This window comes from Lepidochelys kempii, chromosome 6 (assembly GCF_965140285.1).
Source record: "Lepidochelys kempii isolate rLepKem1 chromosome 6, rLepKem1.hap1, whole genome shotgun sequence".
In the NCBI taxonomy this organism is placed as follows: domain Eukaryota; kingdom Metazoa; phylum Chordata; order Testudines; family Cheloniidae; genus Lepidochelys; species Lepidochelys kempii.
Window position 1 is genome coordinate 111,865,901 of NC_136385.1, and position 12,111 is coordinate 111,878,011.

Genomic DNA, 12,111 nt, shown 5'->3' on the forward strand with positions numbered 1-12,111 from the left:
CCCCCTTCCCTCTTCAGGGATGCTTCTCATGAGAAACTCCTTGTTCAGGAGGTAGACAACCTCCTGCAGCTGGGGGCATTGGAGGAGATCCCTTGGGAAATGAGGGGGAAAAAATTCTATTCCTGTTATTTCCTAATCCTGAAGGCAAAAGGGGGCCATTCTGGACTTGTGGCGAATCGACAAATATCTCGAGAAGTTGAAGTGCCACATGGTTTCTCTGGCCTCCATCATCCCCTCCCTGGATCCGGGAGACTGATACGCTGCTCTCAACTTGAAAGACCCTTATTTTCATATTTCCATGTTCCAAGGACACAGAAAATTCCTCCGTTTTATGGTGGTCCAGTGTCACTTACAATTTACGGTGCTACATTTTGGCCTCTCCTTGGCCCCATGGGTATTTACAAAATGTATGGCCCCAATAGCTTCAGACCTTGCTTTTTTTGAAGAGGTTAGCAACAGGCACACACAAACCTCCAAATGTGTCTCTGAAGTGCTCAGCCCAGGATCCACCAAACAGTTACAGAGCTTTTAGATCTGCTGTACTCACAGGAATAGAGTAGCAGCCGTGTTAGTCCTGTATCCGCAAAAAGATCAGGAGTACTTGTAGCATCTTAGAGACTAACAAATATATTTCAGCGTAAGCTTTTGTGGGCTACAGTCCACTTCATCAGATGCATAGAATGGAACATATAGTAAGAAGATATAGATATATATATATATTGTGACAGGGTCGGGCCAGATGGCTACAGGGGAGTAATAGAAGGCAGATATATTAGCCCCAGGCTAAGTAGGTCCCTTTTCCCTGGGTAAGGTAACAGGGAAGGTTCCAGAACAATCAGGAAGCTTCTGCAGACAATTTAGACAGACAGGCTGATTAGAACACCTGCAGCCAATCAAGAAGCTGCTAGAATCAATTAAGGCAGGCTAATCAGGGCACCTGGGTTTAAAAAGGAGCTCACTTCAGTTTGTGGTGCGCGTGTAAGGAGCTGGGAGCAAGAGGTGCTAGGAGCTGAGAGTGAGAACGCATACTGTTGGAGGACTGAGGAGTACAAGCATTATCAGATACCAGAAGGAAGGTCCTATGGTGAGGATAAAGAAGGTGTTGGGATGAGGCCATGGGGAAGTAGCCCAGGGAGTTGTAGCTGTCGCACAGCTGTTCCAGGAGGCGCTCTAGACAGCTGCATTCCACAGGGCCCTGGGCTGGAACCCAGAGTAGAGGGTGGGCCCGGGATCCCCCAAACCTCCCAACTCCTGGTCAGACACAGGAGGTGTTGACGTGGAGTGTGGGTTCACGAAAACAGCCAAACTGAGGGCTACCGTGAAGCTCCAAGGCAAGTAAATCTGCCAATAAGCGCAAGACCCACAAAGGCAGAGGAGGAACTTTGTCATAATACAAATACACATATATACATACCTACAGAGAAGGTGGAGGTTGCCATACAAACTGTAAGAGGCTAATTAATTAAGATGAGCTATCATCAGCAGGAGAAAAAAACTTTTGCAGTGATGATCAAGATGACCCATTTAGACAGTTGACAAGAAGGTGTGAGGATACTTAACATAGTGAAATAGATTCAATATGTGTAATGACCCAGCCACTCCCAGTCTCTATTCAAACCCACGTTAATAGTATCTAGTTTGCATATTAATTCAAGCTCAGCAGTTTCTTGTTGGAGACTGGTTTTGAAGCTTTTCTGTTGCAAAATTGCCACCCTTAAATATTTTACTGAGTGGCCAGAGAGGTTGAAGTGTTCTCCTTACCATTCTATGCATCCACTGAAGTGGGCTGTAGCCCACGAAAGGTTATGCTCTAATAAATTTGTTAGTCTCACAGGAATAGTATGTCCCAGCTTGTAAATTTCACCTCATGATTACCAGCGTTCTTAACATACAGCACTTAGATATATCTGTAGTGAAAACAAAAATGAGTTTATCATCAAAGAACAGAGATTCAAGTGATAAAGAGTGAGAATATTGGAGACAAATGGTTACAGGTAAAACAAAATTATAACACCCTTTCTAGAGATTAAATTTAACTAACTAGCTCTTTGAGTGCTTGCTCATGTTCCAAGTTAGGTGTGTGCAGACCACATCTTCTCTCCCCTTCACTTCAAAGAGGGCAGAGAAGTAGTACTATGTGCCTGCCAAGGGGTACAAATACGTGTACTCTCACCCTCTTCCTCGGTCCATTGTGGTCACAGTGGCCAATGAGAGAGATAGGCAAGACCAGTCAGGTGCTATCCCCCTGCTCCCACCCCTCCCCAAGCAAAAGGACTTAGAGAAACGAGACCTGTTTGGCAGAAAAATGTATTCAACGAGTGGATTACAGCTTCGCATTTCCAACCAACAAGCCTTGCTGCGGACGAATGATTCCTATATTTGGGACTCTACGGCAAAGTTTAAAGATTCACTGCCTCAGGACTCCAGGCAAGAGTTTTCCACCCTGATAGAGGAAGGGAAAACCGTAGCCAGGGCCTCACTCCAAGCAGCTCTAGGTGCAGCTCACACAACAGCCATAACAGCTTCCACAATGGTCATGAGGTGATGCTCCTGGCCTTAGTCCTTAGCTCCAGCAACCGGCCTGCTTCTTGGCTCCACTGTCTTTACAGGACCTGTTCAAGAAACTGTGCAGGAGTTACAAGTATAGACAACTGTTCAGTCTACCTCAACTTCCTACCAGGGTCATACAGATCCCAGGAGGCCCAAAACAGAACTTCTGAAGGCACACCCAAGAGCATTATATCAATTACCGCATCGGATTCTGCCCCCCTTTTGTTTTCAGACTGACTCTCCCAGTTCAATCTGGCGAGGTCCCTCATCACCTGAGGCCACTGGATGCTGAGTATGGTGGAGGAAGATTACACCCCGCAGTTTTCTTCCACTACCACCTATCCCCATCCCTCTTTAGGGTCCCTTCTCACAAGCAACTTCTAGCATAAGAGGTCCAAGCCCTCCTGTGAGTAGGGGCTGTGGAAAAGGTGCATCAGAACTTGAGAGGGAAGGGGTTTTACTCCTAATATTTCCTAATCCTGAAGGCCAAAAGGGGTCTTCAACCCATCTTGGACCTGCATTGCCGCAACAGTTATTTCAAGAAACGAAGGTTCCGCATGGTCTCCCTGGCCTCCATTATTCCCTCCCTGGATCCAGGGGACTGGTATGCTGCCCTCAACTTGAAAGATGCCTATTTCCACATTTTCATCTTCTAAGGCCACAGAAGGTTCCCCAGATTTATCGTAAACCAAACTCATTACCAATTCACTGTCCTCCCCTTTGGTCTGTCAGCAGCCTCTCAGGTTTTTACAGAATGATGGTGGTAGTGGCCTTCCTCAGAAGGCAAGGTGTCCGAGTCTACCTGTACCTCGACAACTGGCTGATCGAGGGTCGTTCAGAGGCTCAACTGAAGAACAGTATCAGCCTGGTCCAAGCCACCTTCCGTGCACTGGGCCCATTGTTAAATGAGCAAAAGTCGACCCTCATTCCCATCCAGAGAATAGAGTTTATCAGAGCAGTATTAGACTCAACCCAGGCCAGAGCCTTCCTTGCAGAGGCTCAATTCCAGACCATATCGGCTCTGATATCCAAGGTTAAGGCCCACCCCATCATGACACCCCTGTTTTTCCTCAAACTTTCGGGACACATGGCTGTGTGCACTTACATGGTACAGCACGCAAGGCCACACCTCAGACCCCTGCATGCTTGGTTGGCCCAGTGTAATCACCAAACGGACACCACTTGGACTCAGTGCTTACAGTTCCCACCCCAGTCCTTGCCTCCCTTGACTGGTGAAGGATCCCCAGTAGATGGCTGCAGGCCTTTCCTTTGTCACAAACCCCTCCCCTGAAGCCTTCAGTATCTTTCATTTCAGATGCATCCGATCTAGGTTGGGGAGCTCGCCTCAAGCACATCAGGACTCAGGGCCTGTGGTCCCTGGAAGAACTCTCCCTACACATAAATGTCAGGGAGCTCAGAGTGGTCTGCTTAGCTTGCCAAGTGTTCGTTCCCCAGATCACTGGCAAAGCTGTGCGAGTGTTTATGGACAACATGGCAGCCATGTTTTACATCAACAGAGAGGGAGGAGCACGCTCCTTTACCCTGTGCTAGGAGGCCATTGGTCTGTGGGACTTCTGTATGAAACACTCAGTTCACCTCAAGGTTTCCCATTTTCCAGGAGTCTGGAATACCCTAGCAGATCACATCAGCAGGTGTTTCTCCTCTCATCGTGAGTGGTCCCTTCAGCCAGAGGTGATGAGATCCATCTTCCAGAGGTGGGGGTCTCCCCAGGTACACTTGTTTGCAACCAGGCAGAATAAAAAATGTCAGCAGTTTTTCTCATTACTGATCACAGTCCAGGCTCTCCGATGCCTTCCTGCTTCTATGGACAGAGATCCTATTCTATGTGTTTTCTCCAGTTCTAGTACCCAAGGTCCTTCTGAAAGTCAAGCGAGAAAAGGTAAGGGTTATCCTTATAGCTCCTGTGTGGCTGCAACAACATTGGTTCAGCATGCTGCTGGACATGTCAGTAGCACCGCCGCTGTTGCTCCCACCCCGCCTGGATCTGATCTCGCAAGACCATGGCCGTTTACTCCACCCGAACCTCAGGGCCCTTCACCTGACCGTGTGGATGCTCCATGAACCTGTTCAGAGCAAGTTCACCAGATCTTACTAGGTACCGTCCACTAGAGCTACTTACCCAGCCAAATGGAAGGACTTCTTGGTGTGGTCTTCTCAACAAGGTCTCTCACTGACTCAGTCATCCCTCCAGCTGTGCTGGAATACCTGCTCCATCTTAAGCAACAGGGTCTGGCCCTCACATCTATCAAGGTACATCTAGTGGCAATCTGTCTTCCACCCTTCGGTGGATGGTAGGTCGGTGGTCTTGCATGATATGTCCATTCACTTCCTTAAAGGGGTAGAGAGACTTTACCCTCAAATTTGTGAACCAGTTCTACTGTGGGTTTTAACCTGGTCCTATCCAGACTCACTGGCCCTTCCTTTGAGCTGCTAGCATCATGCCCTCTGTTGTATTTCTCTGGAAGGTCGCCTTCCTGGTGGCAATTACCTCAGCCAGGAGGGTCTCAGAAATTAGGGTCCTTACCTCAGAAACACTTTATGCAATGTTCTTTAAGGACAAGGTTCAACTGCACCCCCACCCAGCTCCTTCCAAAGGTGGTCTTGCAGCTTCATAATAACCATACTATTTTCCTGCCAGTTTTCTTCCCAAAACCACACAGGAATGCAGGGAGCGGCATTAGAAGTGCCCTGGCCTTGTACATTGGGAGGAGCAAGCCGTTCAGTAAATTCACACAGCTCTTCTTGGCAGTAGCAGACAGGATGAATGGCCTACCGGTTTCAGCCTGGAGAATCTCATCCTGGATCACCTCCTGTATTCATACATGCTACGAGCAGGCAGGTGTACCACCTCCTGCCATCTTGACCACCTATTTGACCAGAGCTCAAGCTTCATCAGTGGCATTTCTGGCCCAGGTCCCAATCTGAGGCATCTGCAGGGCTGCCACATGGTCGTCATGGCATACCTTCTCTTCCCACTACGCCATCCCCACAGCAGGCTAGAGAGAATGCCAAGTTCAGAAGAGCAGTGCTACAATCTGCATGTCCATGTACTCTGAGCCCAGCTCCTTGGGTACCACTTATGAGTCACCTAACATGGAATAGACATGAGCAAGCACTTGAAGAAGAAAAGAACAGTAACTAACCTTTCCATATCTGTTGTTTTTCAAGATGTGTTGCTCATGTCTATTCCATGACCCACCCTCCTGCCACTCTTTCAGAGTTCTCTGGCAAGAAGGATCGTGGTGCACCAGAGTCTCCCACTCCCTGCCTGTAGAAGTTTGTCTCCAGATGCACAGCTTTTGAGTGACCTGTCTTAACTCTCAGAGAACGTAATTTTTAGAATATATACGTAACTCTTCATGTGTGTTCTGTGTACACAGTTCACAATGATTGATTACTAGTACGACACAAGCTTTCATTAGACACCTGACATGATATTCTTTAGTGAACCCATGGGATCCTTGTATCCCTATGTACCTCTGTGCCTTCTGCGAGTTGGCTTCAAGAGATCCTTGGATCACAGCAGTTCTTAAGTTTCTTAGCTGTGCTGCAGTGCAACTGTAGAAGTACCAAATTGGCACCCACTTTCTTGATTAAGAACCTTTTTTTAAATGTAAGGAGTGTGTCACTGCCTACATGACACCAACAGGTCACAGGGGTTCTATTTAAATTGTGAATGTGCTGCATCATAGATAAAATGGAGGGCACAGGACACATGTTTCTTAAGAATGATTTGTAGCCATATGTTTGTAAAATACACAGTTCTGACCCAGATTAAAAAGTAAATCATAACTTTGAATTTCTTGATGGTAATTTTAAAATATTTTGATACTTAATATTTGGTATCCTCAATTCTCTCCAAGCCATTTTATTTCCTAATTTCAGTTCTGTTTAGCAAACTTTATGGTATGTAAATGCTAACTGGAAGGCAGATAAAGTAGTGTGCTTACCTTCATGTCTTTCAGGTGGCAGAACGAGCACTATACTACTGGAATAATGAGTACATTATGAGTTTAATCAGTGACAATGCAGCAAAGATTTTGCCCATCATGTTTCCATCATTGTACCGAAATTCAAAGACACATTGGAACAAGTAAGAGATTCTTGTACAAATAATATATTGGTTATTATATTTAAAGGATTTTCTAAATTTTGGTAATGTTACTTATCTAACAGTATTGAACTTTCATTTCAAACAATTAGGGTTAAAATGCCCTGTGTTTGTGAATTACCTGTTGTAGCTACAGTATAATCATGCATAGTGACAATATTTCTCCCCAAGACCTTAACAATGTGAAAGGAAATGAGTGAGGGCAAATGTCATGTCGCTGTCAGAGAGCCCAGGAAATGCATTTGAGAGGGTGGGCTCTTTCCTGTAAAAATGTTTTAGTGCAGCTTTTCTCCTATACCATATTTTATTTTGGTTTATTTATATTGAGTAAATTAAATGTGTATTGCATAGTAGCTTAGTGGTTACTAAAGACAAATTTTGATGGTTGATCTCTAAACTTTGTTGACCCACATTTTTCCATTGATAATCATTTGACTATATCCATATTAAAATCATCTTATTCTTTCTTTTTTCTTCTTCCCTTTCTCTGCATTTGTTGCCTGTTTACTTTCTCTATCTACATATTTCCTTTGTTTTTCCCTTTCCATCCACACAATAGTATAATACTCAAGCATGAAAGTACTCCTAGTCAGCCCCATTTTGAAGCTGCTCCAGCTGCAAAACAATTTTGTTTGAGCTAGTGTGCAAGAGCTGGTAGTGTGGTTGTTCCATAGCTCATTGCTGTGGAGTGAGGACTATTGATTGGTTGGCCTACAGTAATGCCTGATGAATCTCCCAGTAACTTCAGTGAAAGGTATACTGAGGGAAGTGTGTGCAATAACTGGATACAGATAATTCATTGATATACTGATTTAAAAAATATAATATGGATTACTTTTAAAAGAAAAACTGTAATCCTAAAAAAAGATTCAAGTTGTGAATAAAAAATATGGGTTACTTCCAGTTGTTTTTCTCACTTTTTATGGCCATCCATTCATTCTGTCCTGAGCATGAGTGAAGTCATGAAATCCATTACACCCCCACGCTCACTGTGTAACCAACATGAATGATGCAAATTAACGATGTAACTGATTTCTTTTCTGATCTGGTGATCAGTAACTTATAATAGATTACTTCTATAGAGTAAACTTTTACTTTCCTGGCAATGTGCACTATATAATGCAGGTGAAGATTTGTTGTTGTTTCTAATCTGTTTGTTTATATACTCCCAGAGGAATTTTGCATACTATATTTTAAAATTCTGCATATTTTATTTGTCAAAATAACACAATAATATAATCAGTCCAGTTTCAATTATTTTTGATAATTTATTTCAAAATACTTGTCAACAAGTATGTCAACCATACAGACAACAGCAAAAAATATTTCCCCAGGAGTAGAGAGTTAAAGAAACCCCTTGGACAACCAAGTTCCAGTGGGGGGGCACTATGTGGGGCCCCCAGAGCCCAGACACCTGCATTCTCATCGCCCCAGAACCCAGCTGTGGGGAACCCCCCCGGCCCAGACACCAGCACCCCTCCTCCCGCCAGAGCTCAGATACAGGGCACCCCCCGGCGCAGACACCACCATGCCCCTCCCCCCCAGATCCCAGCCATGAGGCACCCCCCCATCCCAGACACCAGCACCCTTTACTCCCTGCAGCTTCTTTACTGTCCTGCCAGGGGATGTTGTGTGGTGCAGCCCTGCCCTTCCTCACCCTTTGCCAGGAGAATGAGGATCAAGCAGAGTATGCAGCCTCTAGCCAGCCAGGCTGGGTGCTCTGCTCACTGCAAGCTGGGCTCTACAGAGTCCAGCGGCCCCTACTGACGGCCAGCAGCTCTGCAGCCCAATTCTGCGGGGGGGGACAGGGAATTCTGCAAAATTCTGCATTGCACAGTGGCACAGAATTCCCCTAGTTTTAAGGAGCCCTATTATTGTGATTCAGTATTTTATATATTTCTGCCATATGTGTATAGATGTGGTTATGCTTTCAGAATAATTTTTACAGTATGCAGACTCCTCTATATCAGTATAGAAATATTTATAGAATTTCAGTCAGTTGACAGTATAATTGTATCATCTGCTGAGGTCTATACTACTGTTTTAATTTTTTTCTAATAATTCAATTTTGATTAAAATTGTATCAACTTTTAAATTTCTAAAGCAACCGTATATTGATGCACAATATCATATAAAGGAGAATTAGAACCTCTGAAGAACATTTTTCATTAACAAGTGGCAAATACTGCTGTAGAGTAAGTAAACTGTATTTGAAGCTGCTTAAAACATTTAATGATTTAGAATTTGTATTAGCCATACTGTAGCTAAAATGAAACTTCCATTAACTAGTTTTGTCTTCATGTATTCTAAAATAATGTAATTTTCTAGTTGTGTAAGTTATTGGCTACAGTTGACCAGAGCAAAATTTAAAGTACTGAGAGTTTCAACCCGAAGTTTTACTTATAGGACAATACATGGCTTGATATACAATGCTCTGAAACTCTTCATGGAGATGAACCAAAAACTGTTCGACGACTGCACACAACAATTTAAAGCAGAAAAACTGAAGTAAGTTTCATATTAACATTTCAGCTTATTCTACAATAACCTGTTCAGAGAATTTTCATTGTTTACTTTGAAAAGCTACTCTCGCTTTTTTAAAAAAAAGTTATGCCCATTTTATTCAGCACAAAAATCTGAAAATTCACATGGTGAGATTCTTTTTTTTTCTCAGCATGCATGAACCATGAAATGTTTAAAATAGTAGTTCTAACCTAATACTGTTGCTGGCAGCCATCTTTCTGCAATATCATTGTTGTGAGACTGGTGGTGTCAAAGTCCAATGGAAGAGAACGCTAACTAATTTACATCCTGTTTTTATTTTAGATGCATTATCTGCCATCTGTCCCCCGCATACCAACCCCAGTACTTTTCAGAATCCTCCAGCATTGTTTTGTAGAGTGTGTGCATGTGCATATATGTACAGGGCATTATTGTATTTTGTCATAAATGCAATATGTTTGTATTAATGCTATGTGGTAGCATATTCCTCACAGCCATCTGTAAAGTGAAGTATTTAATTTTGCTTAATTTCATCTTTAACCTAGGTACAAATTTAAAAGGAAAATGCAAGAGATTCCTTTATTTGATAGACTGAGCAGCACTGGGAACTTATTTCATAAATTGTTGATAAATAGGAAAGAAGTATAGTATGGTCGGGTAAACAGAGCAGGGGATTGGAAGCTTGAACTTTTCTGGTTTTTATTCCCAAATGTGCAACTGACTTGTATGGTCTTCAAGTCACTTAATTTCTCTGTGCTTCCACTTCCCCGTGGGTGTAATAAGTCTACGCATGTTCACAGGGATGGTTTGAGGCATAAATAATTGCTTGTAAAGTGTTTCAGATCCTGATTAAAAGAACTATAGAAATGAAAACTATTGGTGGTTCTGTTTCAGCATAGTAATATTTGGGGGTTTGAGCAGATCTTGGTTAGAATCATGTTTTCAGTTTCAAAGTGAAATGATGGTGATCTCTTCCTGTAGCAGTCCTTAAGGGCTTAGCAACACATAGTTTTGTACTGCTTTAACTATATTTGTTTGAAATCAATGCAATCCCTCCCCCCCACCCCCGCAACTAGTGCCTCAGTTATACTACAGTATAGGTGCTTATGCTGGTATATAGGTTATTCCTGTAAATTTAAGTGAAAGTGAGCTAGAACATGTAGCATGAGACAAATTTTAAAAGTATTCTGGCAAAAGGATAAAAGAAGTGTATCTTTTTTGCTTCTTTCTATGATGTATAAAGAGGACTGAGTTTTTGGTGTACTATTTTTCTAGTAAAAACAATTCTACGTATTTTTATATTAGAAAATAAAGTCTTTATTCTATTTTTTCCTGAGTGCAGCAGAGTCCAGACAAGAAACTGAATCCTGAGCAACTGAAAGAGTGATTTCTTGCTCATGAATTAAAATTCATTTGAGGAGGGAGGTGTTGATTTAACACAACCACTTGAGAGGACACACTCTTAAATATTTAGAACTCCTACTCTACCATCTGACGGCTGAGAGAGCTCCCACTGCAGTGTTGAAACTCTGGCCCCACTAAAGTCAATTGAAGTGTTGCCATTGACTTCAGTAGAGCTGGGATTTCACACCAATTCCCTGGCCAAGGAGTTAGTCAGCTAAAAAGAAGAATAAGAGTTAATCCTGATTTTTCTGAGGTGGAGAAGAAGATGGAAAAAAAATTTCCCTTTCTTTTCAATGGTCATTTTGCCCTTTTTTACTCCACAAGGAAGCCATAAGGGCACAAGCTCATTCCCTTCCCCATATGCTTTGCAAATCACCTTTGAATGTACATCTCTTAAACAAGTTTAGACAATAACTAGACACTTTCCCTTGATTTGTTTTCCTCAAGTATTTCTCTATTAATGAAGCATTATTCAATTTCAAAATAGTTTTTTATCTATGTGGTTATTATTTTACTTACATTTAAATAAACTACAGTCAGGACAGTGGAAATAAACAATGCCCTTTACTGTTAATTTTAAAGTGAGAATCCAAAAGTATTTCAGACTATACACCAGTCTAAATGCAAAAGATTTTTGTTGTATTATTTATTTTTTAGCAACATACAGCTGTCAAAGGCAAACAGATTGTGCACAAAGTGAGAATGCCAGTTGGTTTATTGTAATAAAGTGTCCTTATTTTCTTGAGGAAAATTGTCATTCTTTTGTTTTAATATTGCCCTGGAATAACAACTAGCAGTATGGTATGGTTTAGATATGTATATGGAGAAGCTGTCTATCAAAAATTGGTATTTTGGACTGTGTGAAGATGCATCTAAACAGGTGAAATAACCAATTATTCACTATTCTGTTTAAGAATAGTATGTGAGTTGTATCTGTTACCTCTGTTTTTAAATTTTATTTTTGCAGAGAGAAGCTAAAATCGAAGGAAAGAGAAGAAGCATGGGTTAAAATAGAAAATCTAGCCAAATCAAATCCCCAGGTATTTAGAAAAGATTAACATATTCATGTTAAAAATTCTAGGTTTTTGTTAAATATCAGTGGGGTAACAGATATGTGACTGATCCTGGAAATAAAACAGTTTCACTAATACTGTATATGAAAAATCTGCAATAAAAATGCTTTTAAAATTTGTAACCTTTCTCTTGTGCAAGTACTTATTTTGCAAACAAGGGTTTCAGACAAGATTGATCTGAAGTACCTTTTCCTTTCTTCCTTTGCAAGACATATCTATAGAATTGTGGTCTGAAAAGTGATTGTTCAGAATTGCATAAACAGAGATTATAATATTGGTTTCTTTTGAAAAACTTCAGTGTAAACAAAAGCCTAAATTAGAAGAAGGATGTTGGGAATTGGAGTGTTTTCTACTAAAAGTAGAACTTCTGTCTAGCTGGGACTTGTGACCTGTCAGATTTTTTTACTCTGCTGTGCCAAGTGAATTAAAGTAATGGTGCATGACCCTATC

The 12,111-nt window shown here is 42.0% G+C and overlaps 1 protein-coding gene and 1 long non-coding RNA gene across 6 annotated transcripts in view; one reads left to right on the forward strand and one right to left on the reverse strand.

Moving 5' to 3' along the window:
• PPP2R5C (protein phosphatase 2 regulatory subunit B'gamma) overlaps window positions 1-12,111 on the forward strand; it is a 192,001-nt gene that overhangs the window by 160,556 nt on the left and 19,334 nt on the right. For all 4 annotated transcript variants that reach the window (XM_073349665.2, XM_073349666.2, XM_073349667.2 and 1 more), the window contains 3 exons: window positions 6,537-6,664; window positions 9,089-9,190; window positions 11,556-11,628. In XM_073349665.2, the coding sequence (XP_073205766.1) occupies window positions 6,537-6,664; window positions 9,089-9,190; window positions 11,556-11,628 (303 nt within the window). The remainder of the gene's footprint in view (window positions 1-6,536; window positions 6,665-9,088; window positions 9,191-11,555; window positions 11,629-12,111) is intronic.
• LOC140913375 (uncharacterized) overlaps window positions 1-12,111 on the reverse strand; it is a 57,061-nt gene that overhangs the window by 11,714 nt on the left and 33,236 nt on the right. The window contains exon 1 of one of the 2 annotated variants that reach the window (XR_012159566.2): window positions 1,762-6,430. The exons of the other annotated variant lie outside the window; for it this stretch is intronic. This is a non-coding gene — a long non-coding RNA (uncharacterized LOC140913375). Of the gene's footprint in view, window positions 1-1,761; window positions 6,431-12,111 lie in introns of those variants that run through there. 2 annotated transcript variants of the gene reach the window in all.